Genomic DNA, 19,613 nt, shown 5'->3' on the forward strand with positions numbered 1-19,613 from the left:
GTATGAGGTTCAGTGGCAGCATTTCAGCATTAGCTGGGCCGGAAGTCAACGCCAGAAAGGGGCGGCTAGAACGGCTGGGTGAACTCTTTTATTAAGCCCAAAAACAGGGGACCAGTCCAAGGACTGGTTGCGCTGGCTTAGAGGAGGTCGGCGCGGATCCCTTGGGATGTCGCGGCCTCCACCGTGCACTGGATAAGCCAGCGTTGGTCTGCTGGCTCGGAAGTACGCAGGAGAGACTACCACGTATCTGGGGTGTTTGAGTTGTTTGTGTTCTAGTGTGTACAAGTCCACGCCATGTGTATGAGACTGGTCGGAGTTGAGCAGTGTTTGCACATGGGGTCTATCTGTTGCGGAAAGATCCTGCTGTATAAGAGGGGGTTTGGAAAACTGTCAGTTTGTAGTTTGCGCCATTGGACGGCATCGCGTCTTGTTAGATCACGGTGTGCGGAAGGATAGAAACATGTCTATTTTTGACTCCTAGTGCAGAATGTCAAGCGGGTCACAGCCATGGCGAATGGCAGAGAAAAAAGTGGCAGGGTTTTAATGCAGTTGCAATGAGTACACATGCGAAATCCTGTGTTCATTCTTCGTCTCTTGAGACCAGTTCAACTTGTGTGGACATTAACCCATTAACCCAATAGCGTCATACCCTAAAGTTGAAGCTGAAGAGTCCCCTCCAAATCTATGGATTTAAAATCGATAATGGCCAGTTCATCTTGTAAGCATGATTAACCCATTAACCATATAGCGTCATTCCCTCAAGGCGAAGCTTAATTGTCCCCCTCCAGTTTTTACTGCCGCGTATGGAATGTCTTGCCGCGTGCTCCAACATGGGTCGCACATCCCTACCAGTGACTGTGGTACAGCCACCTGCCAGTGCAGTGGCGCATCGCTTAACTACTGCGCTGGTAGTTGTATGAGGATTCGCTGCCATCAATGAATATGAAGTAGATAATGAGCAATTCAACATGTATGGGCACTAAACCACTATGCGCTATCACAACATACAAAAGAGCATGTTGTTGGGCGAGTCGGTCGTACAGCCTTTGTCAAAAGTTTAGAGACTAGGGGGCTTGCTTCTGGGCCACATTGCTTTGTTCGTAATGCGTCCTCAGCGTCCCAAATCTCGTGAAGGTAAGAAGATTTTTGGTCCTGCTCCCTCTGATGCGTAGGACTTTCATTAGTGCTACAGGAGCGCCACAATAGTGCTTAGAAGCAAACCCCCTGGGCTCTAAACTTTTGACAAAGGCTGCATATACTTAAAGAAGGAAATTGCGCTAAAAAGACACGGACGAGAAAGGACATGGACGGGCGCCCGTCCATGTTCTTTATCGTCCGAGTCTTTTTAGCGCAATTCTCTTCTTTAATATCACAACATACCTTTAATGCGGAACCCAAGTGCCCCCTCCAATCGACGAATGAACGCCTACTTTCGTTCGTCTACTCGGCTGAACTAATTTTTTATTCGTCTACAATCTTCCGTCTATTACAGAAGCTTACTGCAACGAAGAAAAACAGCAGAGAGGATGGAGCCCGCATCACCGTATCTGGTCGCAGATGAAGAGGTGAAGAAGCACACTACTCTTAGTGTGCCTTGTTCTTGGACAACTATTTACTCGTTTCCAACGCACCCTCGCTTTTAACACGCATCCGTTCTTCACGGTCAGGAAAGAAAAGTGCAATATGTGCAAAGAATTAATCAATAAATCAGTCGCCGAAGGCAGGGCGAAGCTCAGGAAGGCGAAACCTAAACTAGGCGGTCGGACTTTCTTCGGAGGCGGAGGCCTTTCGTTTTTTTTCACGCCTTCCGTTCCGCGCGCGCGTTAGAGGTACTCGGGTAACTCTATAGAGTATGCAGTTCACGTTTGAGTAGGGCTATTTGTACGATCGCTTGCCGTGCCAGTCGTATATGGACGCGGTCTGCCTTCGCTTAGTTGTTCGAACTGAACGGCACGAGACGCGTAGCGTCCGAATAAGCTGGCGCCAAACGCCACATATTTGCATGGGTGTCGGCTGTTCGAACTATCAAGATTTTCGAAATAACGGGGCTCGAATTAATCAGCTCTTACTGTATTGACGCACAAGAAGTACAAAGTCGCCATATTTGTGATGCGGATGACAGTACAGTGTTGTTAGCATAGTTCCATTTTCGTATTCGTTTCTAATGCGCACGTCATTTTTAGACGCGTTTTATCGCAAAAAAAAGTGATCTTTAGAATCTAGTAAATACAATATGTGATACAATGAGCAATAAGGGGCAGGGGGGGGGGGAGGGGGAATGTGGTTCTGCATTCCCCCCTCCCCTCATGGCTGAAGCAAGATACAAGATTGCCTGTATAAGATTCATCTTCCCCGTCCTAACACCATTCCCACTTCAGACCCTCCTTCCACTCACTGGCCCTTCCTCCTCGGTGTGAAGACACCTATTTAAACCTCACCAGTGATGAAAGCTTTGCTCAGACGAATACAAGTCCTCTTGCCGAAACGTCGGCAAACACCCTGAGCTTTTCCCCTCCCTTGTTCCCTTTGTCATTACCAAGAACCATCTGCGCAACCTTTCTCTACCATACTCCATTGTAGTAAAGCCAACTCAACGAGCTTACAAAGAATATTTTTGACTCGATATTTCGAATCACAGTGCTGGTTTAGCAAATTAAAACACTGAACTCGGCTTCCATGTTGACGGCCTTCAGTATCGCGATATAACTTTGGCAACTGACTAGTTATTTTTGCTAATGAATCGTCTTTTAATTGACGTCTCTTACGGTGTTAATTACGGTAGTTAATTGAGGTCTCTTGAGGTGGAATTCAACCAGAAAAACCACGCCTATGTAGCTCGCATGATTATTCAAACAAGAATAAGTAAACATCGACAAAATTCACCCAACTTATCAACACGTGGTGGCGCCATATTTTTCTTTTTTGGCTTCTGAAGGGGCTACGCACTACGGCTCCACTCCGGCCGAGTGTGCGGCATGCGAAGTGAGCGACACTTCGCGATCTGAGATCTGAAAAGCACTACCTGCGCTCTATTTTGACGCTGCTTTCAGCCCCCGCCAACTAGTATTGCATGATAGAATGGTAATTCTCTCCTTGTCAGCGGATAATTCACGTTAACAGATGCAACTTCCGTAATTCATCGGGGCCACCCGCCGCGGTGGCCTAGTGGTTATGGTGCTCGGCTGCTGACCCGAAAGATGCGGGTTCGATACCGACCGCGGCGGTCGAATTTCTATGGGGGCGAAAATCAAGAGGGCCGTGTACTTTGCGATGTCATTGCATGTTAAAGAACCCCAGGTGGTCGAAATTTCAGGATCCCTTCACTACGGCGTCTCTCATAGCCTGAGTCGCTTTGGGACGTTAAACCCACATAAACCAAACCAATTCATCGTGGCCATCTCTACAATCTCGATATCATGCATTTTTCTGGATTATCGGATCTGTGTTGTACTTAAAAGTGACGAAATTTATTTCTTGTGGAACGAACCTTATCATGATGCTGAACTTCTATTTCCCTGAATGTGACTAAGGCTAGATTTTTCTGCTTTGCGACAGATGCAAAACGAGATTAATCGCCCAGACATCAACGAAATGTCGTTGTGCACACTTGACAAAACAGACGAAGAGGACAGCTTCCTTGGTGTTTCTACCGTAGCCATCTTTCTTTTGGGGTTGCTGACCATACTCTTGATGTGTGCCTTGGTCGCGCTCATGTGGTTCCTGGAAGAGGTAAGCGTCTGACACCGTGCGTCCACTTTATGTTAGCTGCAGGTTCACCTTAAACCGCCATGGAAAAGAATGTATCACAAATCTGACGATGAAAGGTAACAAATACATTATTGCAAATTTTCATAAATGACAAAAGGTAATCATAAAAACTTTATATCAAGATTATTCAAATCATGTGTGGAGCCGAAAAGTGTTTCTCTGTGGAGGGAGTTCACAGCAATTAACTCCTGACTAGAAAATGCGATTGTAAATCAACATCAGAACACATGACGGTGGCGAGAAACTATACTTAACTCTCTGATATGTTGTTTTTACAATTCAGCTACTGTCGGCATCTCATGACATTCCATCTTCAAAAATGACACCCAGAGTCATAGGTGTAATTTCTACAGATGTTGAATTTAGTAATTTTTTTTTTGCTTATCTATGTTTTTCTTTCACTTATGATACAAAACCGCTTGCGTTTTCTCAGTAATTATCTTCAAGCTATTTATTGCGTCCATAAACAAGCTGCACATCTACGCAGTCGCTTAGCGACGAGCACGCTCCGAACGCCAGCGAGGCTGCTTGCTTACGCTTGGCAAAGATGATACTTATAGTGCGAAAAAAATTGGCAGTGGCTTTGCTCGGCTATGCCAGGACATACGTAGCGAAAGCTAAGGCATAGCTTGGTTAGCCTTGGTTAATCTCGATAGCAAGTGCAGGTTAGTCTGCGACACAGCTAGCGAAGCGAGCGGAGGAGAGCGCAACGGCGAGTCAAGTGGTGTGACGTCATACCAAACGGCGGCGGCGGCGGCTCCGCGGCGAGGCGCGCGGTGTGACGTCATGTCTGATGGCGCGGAGAGCGCGCGGAGAGCGCGCGGCGTCCGCCAGCTGCGGCGGTTGCTAGGCGGTTGCTAGGCAACGGCTCAAGATCGGTCTCTGTGCCTCCTCGGAGCACCGCCACAGCGAAATCGCAAGCACGTGGCCAGTGTAGCTTTCGCTACAAGACTTCTAGCCGCACTCCCCGTGTTTCAGGGGTGTCTGTCGTGTGAAGACCCTGAATAGCGAGTGTAACTGGCTCAATCAAGTCAGTGGACGCCTCAACCACGCTGTGAGTAGGTGGTGGCCTCCACCTACAAATTGGGCGGCTATGCGGGTTTCCTTTTCTCAAAACCAGCGAAAAGTTTCGACTCTTGTTGATTTTGAGAAAAGGAAAGGCGCGTAACTGGCTCCCATGGTCAGTGGACACCTCAATCGCGCTGTGAGGTGCGTGGCGGTGGTGTCCACGTGCAAAAAAACCGTGCTTTCAAACAATGTTTCGTGCTTAGTAATGATAAACCACCAGCCATATTTTCTTTCCATTTATTGCGGCTTCGTAAAGTTCCTACATGTTCACCATCCCTGTGCTTATATTTATCGCTTTTGTATTACCGTTTCTCTACGTCTCTCTGTACTTTTTATGTATTCTTTTCCCTTGTAATTTCAGCATCACATCTGCTGTAACCTTTGATTTTATTTCCGTATATTCTGCTGGTCATGCTGTTTCGTTGGTCACGTCTGGTTTGATTGATTTGTTCTGCTGCCACATGTACCTTTTATGCCTCACGCCTACGGACAGCGACTTAATAAGGTGCGGCCTTTATTGGCGGTCACCTGTCCTCACACCTTTCTTTTGCACACGGGGTTGAGTAGTTGGTCGCTCCGCCCCTTGAAACCTGGCAGTACCGGACAGTATCCTGCGGCGCCAATCAGACATCTAGACCATCATCCTCTGAGAATTTGTGAAGCCGAAATCGAATGTGCTCCTTCTTTCCTGCTTATGAAGTATAGGAAATGGGGTACGGTAGATGCTTACTGTTATGCGTCGTTAAAGGCATGTGGTGTACGCTCGCCTGGGAGTGGTAATACCAATGAGGGGTAGGTAGAAGGAACACAGGTGCTCATATTGCTGTCAGCTCATCCCAGAAAAAGAAAGTCGGCGAGATTTTGTGATCCCTTTTTTCTTATGGTGAGAAATGGCGTTTTTTCTTCTTTTTGACCGGCATGGTGCAGCCAAATTATTTGAAATTTTTCGAAATTCGGACCGCTTTGTTGCAGCAAGTTTATCATACTGTAGACGTATACCGCCTTACATACACCTCAGTGCTATCGGAGGAACACTAGCGTGTAAAAAAATTAGCGGTCTAATCCGTGCTATGTATAGATTATTCCAGTGCTGGAATGCATGCGTGCGGAGCCATGTTCTTAAATGAATGTTCAAGCACGAGCGCCAGGTTGGCTGAGTACAGAATTTTGATCACTCAGTTCTCCCACGCGCTCATTGGTCCCGAGATACCGGATTTCCAGCCACCTCGCGGACAAGTGGCGCCATCTGCAGTGTCGTTATTGCAGGTAGTAATTTAAAGAAACACGTTCGCAATTAGTACTGTTTTACTTGATGATATTTGAACTAATACTTACAAAAACAACACATGAGAATTTCTGAAGTTCCTCTGAGCCTCACTAGGGCACCTATGGACGACTTGTAGCGTTGGTGGATGGAACCGTGGAGGACGATGGGAGTTTAAAACTTTAAAATCTAGCCGTTAAATGCATTCTTGCATAAGCAGCCGTGCTCGCCGGCCATAATCTGAGGAATGCAGATAGCTGTGTTAGTGACTTGGAACGTGGGCGAACAGCTGATACATGCCCTCCCCTCTGCGGCAGTAGGAATCTGTTTTATTTTCTTGTAAGGGTGCATTTCTCTTTTATATATAGCTGATCCTTACTTGTGTAGCTCCTTTAATGCAACTTTTGAAGTGGTCTTGTTCTCAAGCTTAGTTTACTTCCATGCTAGTAAGAAATAATAATTAATAGTATGAATGGTTTACTAATCGCCACCGCTTTTCAAAGTTAAGCGGCCAATTGGTGCACTTTCTTAGTGGTCATTTTTGAAGTCTTATACTTGCAAAGGATTGGAGGGCTTTTCGAGGAAAGGAATTTTTGTAAGGTGCTGAGAAAGTTATATTATTTTGCTATGAGGTCTTGAAGTTAACCATAAACGCACGCTCGTCATGAAATACAGCACGGATGAAAGTGTGTTTCCTTCCCCGCAGTTGACGCTGACACCACCTGACGTGCAGTAAAGCGTCTATGATGATGACGAAAGTCCCGACGATTCCGAAGGTAGCGGCAACCAGGACTATTATGACGATTACCAGTATCCTGACGACGGGGAATATGCCGACCCACTTCCACCGATGCCCGCCCCTCCGATAACCGTCCGAGAAAAGACCAGAACCCCAAGGGCCCCGAGAGTTTCGAAATTGACCTCGAGAACTCCGACGTCTGCCCCGACAAACCTCAACCCTTGTACAACAACAGATTGTCACCGCCAAAGCCATTATCTAAAGCAGCAGCTCAATTTCGCCGCCCACCCGTGCCAGGACTTCTATAACTTCGCATGTGGCAACTACGAAGTTCACCGAGAGGGTCCTTACTCTGAGGTAACTCGTATTTCCCTAATTTTTTGTTCCTCATTTGTTCACCTTTATCGTCCTGGAAAGCTGCGTTTTGGTAGTTCTACCTAGTGTGTTAATGTCCGCTACATTATTTTGTCGTGCCTGTTGGTTTACCTGCCGTCTGGTGCCGTCTCTCCAACATTCTTGGACAAAATATTCTGAATATTGAAACATTTTCAGGCATTGTTATGAAAATATTGAAGGTCCATTCTTGCGATGTGTAGCAAAATCTGTTTCCATCGCTCGCATGAATCAGTTACGGCTGCCGTAGAAAACCAATGGCGAACGCTTCTGACGACAGCAAGAAAGTAATTACTAAGAAAATTCAAGCCTGCCGACGACAAATGTGCTTATATGTTGATCTTTATAGTGAAATATTACAATATACAAAAAAAATGCGTTCTTATACTGGTTTCTCGTACAAAATGGTTTTATCGAGAATTGTTGGGTAGGAATGTTTCTGACATTGTTACTTGGCGTTAATGCCTTCTTTATTCTCAATGTGCACTTGAATATACGACCGTGCCGTAGTGAGTACGATGGCACCGCGAAGTCGTAACGCGTTATGCTTGTTACTGCCATTAACAGACAAGAAAAGGGGCAAAGGAGCTGCTGGTTGAGCTGTACAGAATGGTCATGAGTATGCTTTAAGGGTTATTTATAAAAAAGGACAAATGTGTTCCTCCTAGGTTAAGTTACTAGACTGAAACAAAATGACAGGAAATTTACTTTTTCAATCTCGTTAATGAGTAAAATCAGAAGACAAAATTTGGTTTACTCAGGTTGGTTTGCTTGTTCGTATTCGAAGCTCAGAGGTTTTCGTATTCTATGGCTATTCTACGTGTCTGGACGCTCATAGCAAGTCCGCGTTCCGGGATGTTCTCCTGTGTATTTCCTATTCTATCTGCGTAATTACGCATTCGAAGCAGCGGCGATCGGTATACAGGGTGAAGTCTGCCCTGTATACTAATCGCTTGTGCTAACATTCACCACTGGCGACTCCACGGCGGGAGCTGTGACGTTGCAGAACAGGTATTGTCCCTGCAACGTTCAAGGCACTTGGCTGCATAATGCTAACAGAGCATCTTCTTTATTCCTTTCTCCTCTCCTTTATCTCCGCTTAAGTGAGCTGTCTTTCCAACAAGAGTCGACACTGTGAGATCATATAAATGAAAGCAAATATTTATAATAATACTGTTCCGGTACTGCTCATGAGTTTGTTTGTTTTTTGCTTAAAAATCCCGAAATTTTCATTGGGAGAAAATGTGAATTTTACTCGTTTGCTCTTCCACCCTTCAAATGAGTGGATGATGCAAATGCAGAAACTCTAAGTTATAACTCCAGGTGCAGTCTGCTGCACATAAGTGGATGTTCCTTCGTGTTTATGCGGCTAGAGTGATGAAGTAACTCTGATTGCAGTTTAGTACCGCATGGAGTACTTGCTGGAATAGTCATGTAGCTTGCAGTGGTGCAGCATCCGCCTCCTTCTGCATGACCAGTGGTGCATCAGGTCCATTTAGATGACCTCGCAAAAATACCATTGCATTCGGAAGCTGAACCTGAAACTCTGCAGAATAACTTTCATAAGCTGAGTAAGTGCCTGATCTATGCTACAGCCTATTCCAACTAGAAGCTTAACACCTGCTGTGCATCAGTCAACTATTGGCCACCTAACCGTGGTTTAAATAAACGTTAACAGAGTCCTAAGCTTCATAAAGGTCCTGTACAAATATGCAGGCTGAGAACGCCTTACGCGCTGTAACCATCTCGGCCCTCAAGGCTACAAGGGTGCCTGCCACGGGTCAGAGCGCTTGGCAGAAAGCCGCAGGCATCTTCCAGGGCTGCATCACATTCGCCAATTCTGAAGACTCTGAGGTAAGTGAGCAGAAAAGGCGCGCTTTCTGTCATGGATAGCACACTGCCAATTATATGAAGGACAGTAGAAGCCACTTCTCGTTAGTAGAATCCACTTCATCGTTGACAAAATAACTGCAGTGATTTTAACGTGGAAAACATTTTCCTCGGGGTGAACATGAATTCCTCCTACCTCACCTAAACTTCACAATACCGAGCCGCGGTCGTGAATCAGCTCAATGCACTTGATTTTATCAGGGACAGCCAACATATGCACAATAATATAAGTTGCCAGGAACGTGGTTCAGCTCCTTGCACTGACAAATATATTTGAATCGACAGCAAAACAGTTCCACAACCCCTTTTTTCAAAAGCTACCATCAATGACTGTCTCCAGCTGTAAATCACTACCTGATCATGCGCTGTCCGTTACCTGCATAGCAAGGCAGTTTTTGGAGCGAAATCTATTGTGAGGTATTCTAGAGAATATGGCGTTGCCTAATTGCGCCCAGGAAACGGACAAGGAGGCTATACGCAAGCCGCGACACCCGAGTTGGTTGGGCACATTACGTATAAAACCGCGTTAACCCTGTTTTGAACAATGTCGGAGAGACACGGTGGGCAGGTCACGCATCCAGCACAGGACAAAATAATAATCACTGTGCTCTATAGTGAACCATCAATAGACCAAGACAAGTACAGAAAGTAAAACAACAGGCGGCACGAAATCAAGCCGGGCGCTTTGTTTTATTTGCGAGCTATGGGGTTAATTAGTTGACTCCATTTTGAGGCTCCGCCATATTTGGGCCGCCTAGATGTAGGGCTTAGAGAACGTACAGGGACGGTAAAGAAATCCTTCACTTGTAATGTCAGGCCGCGTCTCAGAACCTGTTTTTGAGGCGCTTTCTTCAATGAAGAAGTGAAGGTTTTCCCGTTAAAGGGCAAGTGTACATTCCTCAGACATGTGCCCCATTCGATGGAGTGACGGAAGTTTGCTTTCTTCATGTGGGCTCAGAACGGAGTGCTCTCATAATAGTGAACGGGCATGGGATACCATGAATAGCGGCGTCACTATTGCTAATATTCTTCCTCGGTTGGCAGAAATTAGTCTGACAGTTTTCGTATGAAGGCTACGTGCTCTTTTACCGACTCCAGACGCGTTCTTTAATTGTGCACAGTTTGCCGTGCTGAAGTCGTGGATGGTATGGCTGAACCTGGACCCGCTCAACTTGGCGGCTTCCCGGACGGTCAACGCTGTGGACATGTCGGTGCGCCTGGCACTTGACCTGGGCGTCCCCGCCGTGTTTCACTTCAAGCTCTCCGATACTGCCTTCATCGGAGGAAAACGGGCCATGCAGGTGGGTACATCCAGGTTAAAGGGAGACTGAAGCACTTTTTCTGAAAATCGGGCTGGCAGCGGCATCCTATAGTTTTTCATGCTGTATACTGGAATATGGCATCCAAATAAGGCAAAAACAAGCGCGAATTGCCTTTTTTATCCGAAATATGCGGCCTGTGCCGCGGGGCACGCCGGGCGGCGCGCCGCCGCCCGTGATTGGTCAAGAGAGGTCGTGACGTCACTTTGAGGATGGAGAAGCTGCCGATGCGGATCCGACGCTGCGTTGAGGGCAGATCGCAGCTTTCCGTGTCGTTGTAAAAGCGAATACGGCGAGTATTTTTTTTTACTGACCACCGAAGAAAAGGATACTACAGTTTGCTCATTCCACGTATCGCCTGAAACCAAAAAAGACACAAGGAAAATATTCTATGCCTAGCACAAGCATACGCCAGCGTCAAAGACGCGATGCAGACCATGCGTAAAAGGTGCCAGCACAACCTCGGCTCGTATTCTCGGAAAGGAAGGGGTGCGAACAATACTCAAGTCAATTACCACCACCGGACGCCTCCTGGCTCGCCCGGAAGAGCGTCATCCTAAAGAAAAGGCCCAAAGCACTGTCTACAAAAAAATCCTGTTCTCAGTACCCTGCGTTGCAGGTTGGGGCAAGAAAGTATTTCAAGGAAACGATGAAGGAGCACAAAGTTGGTGTCAAAATTAGCGAAGCGCAGTGGCCAAGCACTGCGAGGCATGTGACCACAAGATAGTGACGCAATCATGGTGCGCTGGAAACCAAGCCAAATACGCGCACAAATACGCTTCACTCCTGGCGCGTTCAGCAGATGCCAGAAAATATTAATCGCTGCCTCGGAAACATTCGCCCTTCCTAGATTTGCAGTTTAGGTTCAATGAAGTAGTTGCCAACTATATGTGTGTTTAAAAACCAAGCTAGCTGCAACTCGCCCGCTGCCACAACTTGATGAAGAAACCGAGTAAGGTTGCGGTGTTTTTTTGCAAAAACTCGGTTGGCATTCATTTCTCTCATAAATTTGCATCCGAAATCAACGCCGAACGCTTTCATTTTAATTGCTTAGCTAGGATTAAACGAGATGCCGCATATGAAGAGTTTCGATGCTTGCTTGCTTTGCTTTATTGTGCTTTGCTCTGCTTGCTTGCTTGCTTGCTTGCTTGCTTGCTTGCTTGCTTGCTTGCTTGCTTGCTTGCTTGCTTGCTTGCTTGCTTGCTTGCTTGCTTGCTTGCTTGCTTGCTTGCTTGCTTGCTTGCTTGCTTGCTTGCTTGCTTGCTTGCTTGCTTGCTTGCTTGCTTGCTTGCTTGCTTGCTTGCTTGCTTGCTTGCTTGCTTGCTTGCTTGCTTGCTTGCTTGCTTGCTTGCTTGCTTGCTTGCTTGCTTGCTTGCTTGCTTGCTTGCTTGCTTGCTTGCTTGCTTGCTTGCTTGCTTGCTTGCTTGCTTGCTTGCTTGCTTGCTTGCTTGCTTGCTTGCTTGCTTGCTTGCTTGCTTGCTTGCTTGCTTGCTTGCTTGCTTGCTTGCTTGCTTGCTTGCTTGCTTGCTTGCTTGCTTGCTTGCTTGCTTGCTTGCTTGCTTGCTTGCTTGCTTGCTTGCTTGCTTGCTTGCTTGCTTGCTTGCTTGCTTGCTTGCTTGCTTGCTTGCTTGCTTGCTTGCTTGCTTGCTTGCTTGCTTGCTTGCTTGCTTGCTTGCTTGCTTGCTTGCTTGCTTGCTTGCTTGCTTGCTTGCTTGCTTGCTTGCTTGCTTGCTTGCTTGCTTGCTTGCTTGCTTGCTTGCTTGCTTGCTTGCTTGCTTGCTTGCTTGCTTGCTTGCTTGCTTGCTTGCTTGCTTGCTTGCTTGCTTGCTTGCTTGCTTGCTTGCTTGCTTGCTTGCTTGCTTGCTTGCTTGCTTGCTTGCTTGCTTGCTTGCTTGCTTGCTTGCTTGCTTGCTTGCTTGCTTGCTTGCTTGCTTGCTTGCTTGCTTGCTTGCTTGCTTGCTTGCTTGCTTGCTTGCTTGCTTGCTTGCTTGCTTGCTTGCTTGCTTGCTTGCTTGCTTGCTTGCTTGCTTGCTTGCTTGCTTGCTTGCTTGCTTGCTTGCTTGCTTGCTTGCTTGCTTGCTTGCTTGCTTGCTTGCTTGCTTGCTTGCTTGCTTGCTTGCTTGCTTGCTTGCTTGCTTGCTTGCTTGCTTGCTTGCTTGCTTGCTTGCTTGCTTGCTTGCTTGCTTGCTTGCTTGCTTGCTTGCTTGCTTGCTTGCTTGCTTGCTTGCTTGCTTGCTTGCTTGCTTGCTTGCTTGCTTGCTTGCTTGCTTGCTTGCTTGCTTGCTTGCTTGCTTGCTTGCTTGCTTGCTTGCTTGCTTGCTTGCTTGCTTGCTTGCTTGCTTGCTTGCTTGCTTGCTTGCTTGCTTGCTTGCTTGCTTGCTTGCTTGCTTGCTTGCTTGCTTGCTTGCTTGCTTGCTTGCTTGCTTGCTTGCTTGCTTGCTTGCTTGCTTGCTTGCTTGCTTGCTTGCTTGCTTGCTTGCTTGCTTGCTTGCTTGCTTGCTTGCTTGCTTGCTTGCTTGCTTGCTTGCTTGCTTGCTTGCTTGCTTGCTTGCTTGCTTGCTTGCTTGCTTGCTTGCTTGCTTGCTTGCTTGCTTGCTTGCTTGCTTGCTTGCTTGCTTGCTTGCTTGCTTGCTTGCTTGCTTGCTTGCTTGCTTGCTTGCTTGCTTGCTTGCTTGCTTGCTTGCTTGCTTGCTTGCTTGCTTGCTTGCTTGCTTGCTTGCTTGCTTGCTTGCTTGCTTGCTTGCTTGCTTGCTTGCTTGCTTGCTTGCTTGCTTGCTTGCTTGCTTGCTTGCTTGCTTGCTTGCTTGCTTGCTTGCTTGCTTGCTTGCTTGCTTGCTTGCTTGCTTGCTTGCTTGCTTGCTTGCTTGCTTGCTTGCTTGCTTGCTTGCTTGCTTGCTTGCTTGCTTGCTTGCTTGCTTGCTTGCTTGCTTGCTTGCTTGCTTGCTTGCTTGCTTGCTTGCTTGCTTGCTTGCTTGCTTGCTTGCTTGCTTGCTTGCTTGCTTGCTTGCTTGCTTGCTTGCTTGCTTGCTTGCTTGCTTGCTTGCTTGCTTGCTTGCTTGCTTGCTTGCTTGCTTGCTTGCTTGCTTGCTTGCTTGCTTGCTTGCTTGCTTGCTTGCTTGGACACGTCGAACTGAGTATAAAATCACTAACCGAGCCTTGCTGAGCACGTCTCAGGCGGTCTGACCGCAGCTAAGCTGAGGAGAGCGACACATGCTTAAGCCTCTATAAGGTTTCTTCAGGGGCTAAGTGAGCATGTTTATACTTTTAAAAGAGGCGCTTCTTCGAAATGGTGACACGCCTCTTATGCGCGAGGAAATCAATGGAACTGTGTCATGGTTCAGCCGCGCCTTTTCGACAGAAATCTCCAGAGATCACACTAGGACAAGCTCTGCCTGTAGCCGCTCTTACGAAAGTGTTTCGAGCAGAGTAAGCTTGCTTTAGACGGCTTGAATTCTTCGTCACAGCAGCGAGCGGTTGCGCTGCGAGCTTGTGATCTTGCGGAAAACAGTGGAAGACGACACAGTCGCGGCCGTAGTTGTTCGTGGACACGAACGCAGAGTTGAATCTGATTCTCAAGGTCGGCTGACACGCTTTGTACGTCACAACGCACGCAGTACGAGGAACAACGCATGCAGCACGAGAAACAACGCGCGCTGAAAGCGCGCTCGGGTGCGCCGAAGCATCCCCGGCTCCTCAACATGACGTCACGCTGGCCGACATGGACGAGGTTTCCCTCTCCGCTCTTCCCCTCTCCTGCGCTCGCGCGGGGCGCGGGAAATTTAAACATCGCATCTTTAATTGGTGATTGCGCCACTGTTTTAGTCAAAATCGAAAAAATAATTTCACAGACGTGATCAGCAATGACACTACTTCAAAACCCTAGAAGGTTAGCTGATTCGAAAACCGCCTCAGTATCCCTTTAACATTGCGGCTAAAGTTACTATCGGGGCGAAAGCGACTTCAGTCGCCCTCTCCCAGAATAGACTGCCTACGTTCCGAGGTGCCCTCTAGTGGCTTACAGAACTAGTCTTCCTAAGTCCAAGCCTAGTGCTCCGATGCTGTCGGTCATGGTTTAGAAACCAATGCCTTGCGCAGTTGGCGGGACCACAGTGAACTGTTGACGACTTCACGCGTATTTTTTGAGGGACCCTCTTACGTGCATCGACTATGTAAGTCTTCCCAGTAAACCTGCAGCCACCTAAAAATGACGTCAATAAAAGCGACCTTGTGAAAAACAGCGCTTGCAGACAAAGGACCAGAATGAGAAGGACACACAACTGCGCTGTGTGAAAAATAAGCGCCTGCAGACAAAGGACCAGACCGAGGTCCTTTTCGTTCTGGTCCTCTGTCTGCAAACGCTGTTTTTCACAAGATGTACTACAACCAACTCGTCCAGCAACACACCTTGCTAAAGTTCAATAAAAGCGAAGCTGAAAGCAGCGTTTTGGGAGCACACCACACAAAACTGGGTAAACAAATGGGTTTCGAGCGCGCGCCAGCGTGATTGTCACTGGAAGCAATCCCGGCACTAGACAGACATTCCTTACGCAATCACACTCCCAAATGGGGGATTTTTCAGTCCCTCATGTGATGTCCATCCGTGTACGGACAAGATTTCTTCTAGCTCGCAAACCTGAAAAGGCAAAGATGTGATTCAAGTCTCTTTAAGGATTAGCACACAGTTTCATTGGGATACTCTGCAAGGATAGTTGTATTTGGGACGCAGGGCGTCTTTCTTTGGTCGCGAACAGTCAAATCCACATATATTGATGGAGCATGAATTAGATGCTGGAGTTGATGGCGATTTTAGGAATTAGCATATCTACAGTGAAGAGACCTAAACGGGTCAGCGCAGTCAGAGCCTTACGGGCTGCTGGGATTATCACTGCCTTGAATGCTTTGCCTGTAGTCTTGCCATTAGGATTGGAAATAAGTGATCTGGGTCGCCTTTGCTCAGTTTACTGTTTTCATCTCTTCGTTTTGACAAAAAGCAATTTTTCGCATTCTTTCGTCTTCCGGTGAGAGGGGTTTGCAAACCAGAATACGTACTGTAGAAGTTATGAATTTATAGATTTGTTTACATCGCTCACGAAAATTGAAGCTATATCGAAGTAACTGCTGGTCAGCCGATGATGGGATTATTTTAGAAATGAACTCCTTGATAATATAGACGTTTTATGCTGGGTCCCGTCCAATGCATGACGCATCAAGCAGGGTGACTTCGTCGCCTCTCCCCCCCCCCCCCCCTCTTCAGACACTATCACAGTGAAGATGTGTATAATGTAAAAAGAACCCTGTACACCAGATACGGTTGGAAATACGGTTGGGTCAGCCGTATGCAGCTGCGCAGTGGAACCTACGAGCACGAGACGCCGGCTTCCACAATCACGCTGTTCGCAAGCATTCATGATCAGAAGACATTTGAGATAGCGGCGTTCACTCGTAACTTCCACTGCATAGCCACTCAAGGCTGTGCCTAATTATAGCACTGCTTCCGTACTAAAATCCTTGATCTGTTTGCATGAAGTCTCCTCTCTCGAGCGCGCCTATCGGATCGAAGTAGATCGGACTTCTTCCGATCGGCCCCTTCCTTCAGGCACCCAAATGAAGGTTCATCTTCAGGCACACACCACTAATAGAGCATCTCGCTCCTGTAGGCGCCCATCTAACTTCCACCCAGTAACCTCTAAAAGCATCCTCATGCCCTCCCTCGCCCTCTAGTAAACTCCCACCTAGCCCCACCCACACTGCGTACCTTCACGCTCCAGAATCTTCCACTATCCACACGACCGCGAGGCAGAGCAACTAAAAGGCAACGGCGACATCAAATTCAGAGACACAAACGGTAGGCGATCAATGTAAAAGTGAAGCGCACAAGCGATACTGATAGCACAGATCTGTCGCATCACACCGTGTGATGGCCTGTACATTTTTTTGTTTGCGTGGTCTTCTTAAACCAAAATCATTAGGACAGCCATTATGGGAAAAACTGTCAGGCGTCGACGTTCGCGTAGGCATATGTTTGAAGCCTCCACTTTCCAGCCGCGAAATGTTGCATTTAGGGGAAGTTCCGCCTGATATAACACCGCCTAGAAAACAAGCATCAATTACAATTGCGCATCGGCTGTAAAGAAACACCGGCAATAGCAACATATTGTCACGACCAGAGGAGCCGCGAAGGTAGGCGTCGGTAAGAACCCAAGACTGGGAGCCTTCTTTTAATTATAGAGTCAGCTTCCACGACACCAAACAGAACAAGCGCGCCGCGAGAGGCCACCGCCGCTTCGTCGTCGTCTTCGATTCAGCGCGGAGGCCGCGCGGCGCGTTAGGCGCGTGGCATTATTCCCTTCCGCGAAAGAAAACATCGTCTCGATGTGGAATGGGGTATGTACAGTGAGAGGAGGAGGAGCAAAAACAAGAAGAATAGGGGTGAGGTGAACTATACAACGTGCGCTGAATGAAATGCGGCGAGAGTCAAGGTCACACGTGGGGTAAGGGGAAAAAGGTAAAACACAGCGTGAACGCAGCGCTCAGTCACGCGAAAAGTACGGCTTTAAGCGCACTACATGCACAATTTCAGGCCGTTGACGCTGAGGGCCGACGATCACAGTTCCATGGGGTACAACTTCGTAGTTGACGCTGTTCAGGCGGCGCAGGACTCTGTACGGGCCAAAGTACCTATTTATAAACTTTTCGCACAATCCCTTGCGGCGCACGGGTGTCCACACCCACACGTGGTCGCCGGGCTCGTAGTGCACGTCCCTGTGCCGAAGGTTATAGTGTCGGGCATCGGCGGATTGCTGGTCCTTGATGTGCAAGCGGGCCAGCTGACGGGCCTGCTCTGCTTGTTCCACGAAGTGGCCTGCTTCAGGGGGGAGCTCTGCGTCGCCATACGGCAGCATGGCGTCTAGCATCATGCGGACCTCTCTGCCATACACGAGACGGAACGGGGTGAACTGGGTGGTTTCCTGCGTCGCGGTATTATATGCGAAGGTAACGTACGGCAAGACCTCATCCCAGGTTTTGTGTTCAACGTCGACGTACATCGAGATCATGTCCGCCAATGTTTTGTTGAGCCGTTCCGTTAGACCATTGGTTTGGGGATGATACGCTGTTGTTGGTCGATGCGCAGTATGGCTAAGCGTTAAGACGTCTCGTAGAAGTCGGGCTGTAAACGCCTTGCCTCGGTCAGTAATGATGGCCGATGGGGCGCCGTGTCTAAGCACGATGTCGTGCATAAAGAAGTGGGCAACTTCGGCGGCAGTACCTCGAGCAAGGGCCTTTGTTTCAGCGTAGCGGGTCAAGTAGTCTGTGGCGACTACGATCCACTTGTGGCCGGACGACGAGAGAGGAAATGGCCCCAGAAGGTCCATGCCGACTTTGTCGAATGGTATTTGTGGTGGCTCGATGCACTGAAGCAGTCCAGGAGGCTTGAGCGCGGGTTTTTTCCGCCGCTGGCATTGCCGGCATGTCCGGACATAATGCTTGACACTTGAAGTTAGGTTGGGCCAGTAATATTTCTTCCGGATTCGGGATAAGGTGCGTGTAACTCCAAGGTGGCCGGAAGTCGGTTCATCATGGCAGGCAAGGAGGACTTCATCCCGGAGATCGGACGGTATGACGAGCAGGTAAGTTGTCGGACTTGAAGTAGAGTTCTTTTTATAAAGCACCCCTCTCCGCAGGCAGAACGATGATAGTCCACGAGCTAGGTATCGTGGTATTGCAGGGCGCCCGCCTTCGAGATGTTCGATGAGGAGACCCAGCTCGGCGTCGGCACGCTGTCTGGAAACGAGCTCAGACGTGCTGACCGCTCCAAGAAAGCTATCATCATCGGTGGTGCCTTCTGGAGGAGGTTCGACGGGAGCGCGTGACAAGCTGTCAGCGTCGGTGTGCTTCCTGCCTGACTTGTAGGTGACGGTGAAATCGAATTCCTGCAGGCGTAATGCCCAACGTGCTAGGCGGCCGCAAGGGTCCTTTAAATTTTTCAACCAGCACAGCGAGTGGTGGTCGGTGACGATACGAAACGGTTTACCATACAGGTATGGGCGGAACTTAGAGGCGGCCCAGACTACCGCCAAACATTCTTTTTCCGTAGTAGAGTAGTTCAACTCAGCGCGCGACAGTGCGCGGCTGGCGTAGGCAATTACTTTGTCGACGCCATTTTGCCGCTGTACTAGAACAGCGCCAAGACCGACGTTGCTCGCATCCGTGTGCACCTCCGTGTCAGCATCTTCGTCGAAATGTGCCAGGATGGGCGGCGATTGGAGTCGGCGTCGTAACTCGTCGAAGGCAGTCCGCTGTTCGTTGCCCCAGGAAAATGACGTGTCATCACGGGTTAGGAGTGTCAGAGGGCTGGCGAGCTGGGCGAAGTTTCTAATGAAGCGGCGATAGTAGGAGCACAGGCCCAGGAAGCGTCGGACTGCTTTTTTGTGGGCGGGAACCGGAAAGGCAGCAACGGCAGCAAGCTTCTCTGGGTCAGCGCGGATTCCGTCAGCACTAATGACGTGCCCGAGGAACTTCAATTCGGTGAACCCAAAGTGGCATTTTTCTGGTTTGAGGGAGAGGTTGGCGGATCGAACGGCTTCGAGGACAGTCCTGAGGCGGTGCAGATGTTCCGTGAACGTTGCGGAAAAAATGATGACATCATCAAGATAAACAAGACAGGTCTGCCACTTCAAACCGGTGAGAACGGTGTCCATCATTCTTTGGAACGTGGCAGGAGCACAGCAGAGCCCGAATGGGAGGACACGAAATTCATACAGCCCGTCCGGTGTGATGAAGGCGGTTTTCTCGCGGTCCCTCTCATCAACTTCTATCTCCCAATAACCACTTCTGAGGTCGACCGAAGAGAAGTACTTGGCTTGACGAAATCGGTCGAGGGAGTCGTCGATACGCGGGAGCGGGTACACATCTTTCTTGGTCACACTGTTCAGCTTCCTGTAGTCGACGCAGAACCGTAGTGTCCCGTCTTTCTTTTTCACGAGGACGACAGGAGACGACCACGGACTGCTTGACGGTTGGATGACGCCGTCTGTGAGCATCTCTTCGACCTGTGTTTGAATAGCATCTCGCTCACGAGGGGACACACGATAGGGCTGCTGATGGATGGGTCGGGCTCCTTCATGCGTGATAATGCGGTGTTTAACTATCGACGTTTGGCGCACTTTAGACG

At 48.5% G+C, this 19,613-nt stretch overlaps 1 protein-coding gene across 1 annotated transcript in view; it reads left to right on the forward strand.

Moving 5' to 3' along the window:
- Positions 1-19,613, forward strand: part of LOC149336566 (uncharacterized) — a 64,900-nt gene that overhangs the window by 41,493 nt on the left and 3,794 nt on the right. Inside the window, exons 8-9 of the mRNA XM_089554174.1 lie at positions 8,949-9,086; positions 10,244-10,423. Coding sequence (XP_089410300.1) covers positions 8,949-9,086; positions 10,244-10,423 — 318 coding nt within the window. The remainder of the gene's footprint in view (positions 1-8,948; positions 9,087-10,243; positions 10,424-19,613) is intronic.

The sequence above is a fragment of the Amblyomma mixtum genome, chromosome 7 (genome assembly GCF_055824585.1).
Source record: "Amblyomma mixtum isolate Tamu chromosome 7, ASM5582458v1, whole genome shotgun sequence".
NCBI classification, from domain to species: Eukaryota; Metazoa; Arthropoda; class Arachnida; order Ixodida; family Ixodidae; genus Amblyomma; species Amblyomma mixtum.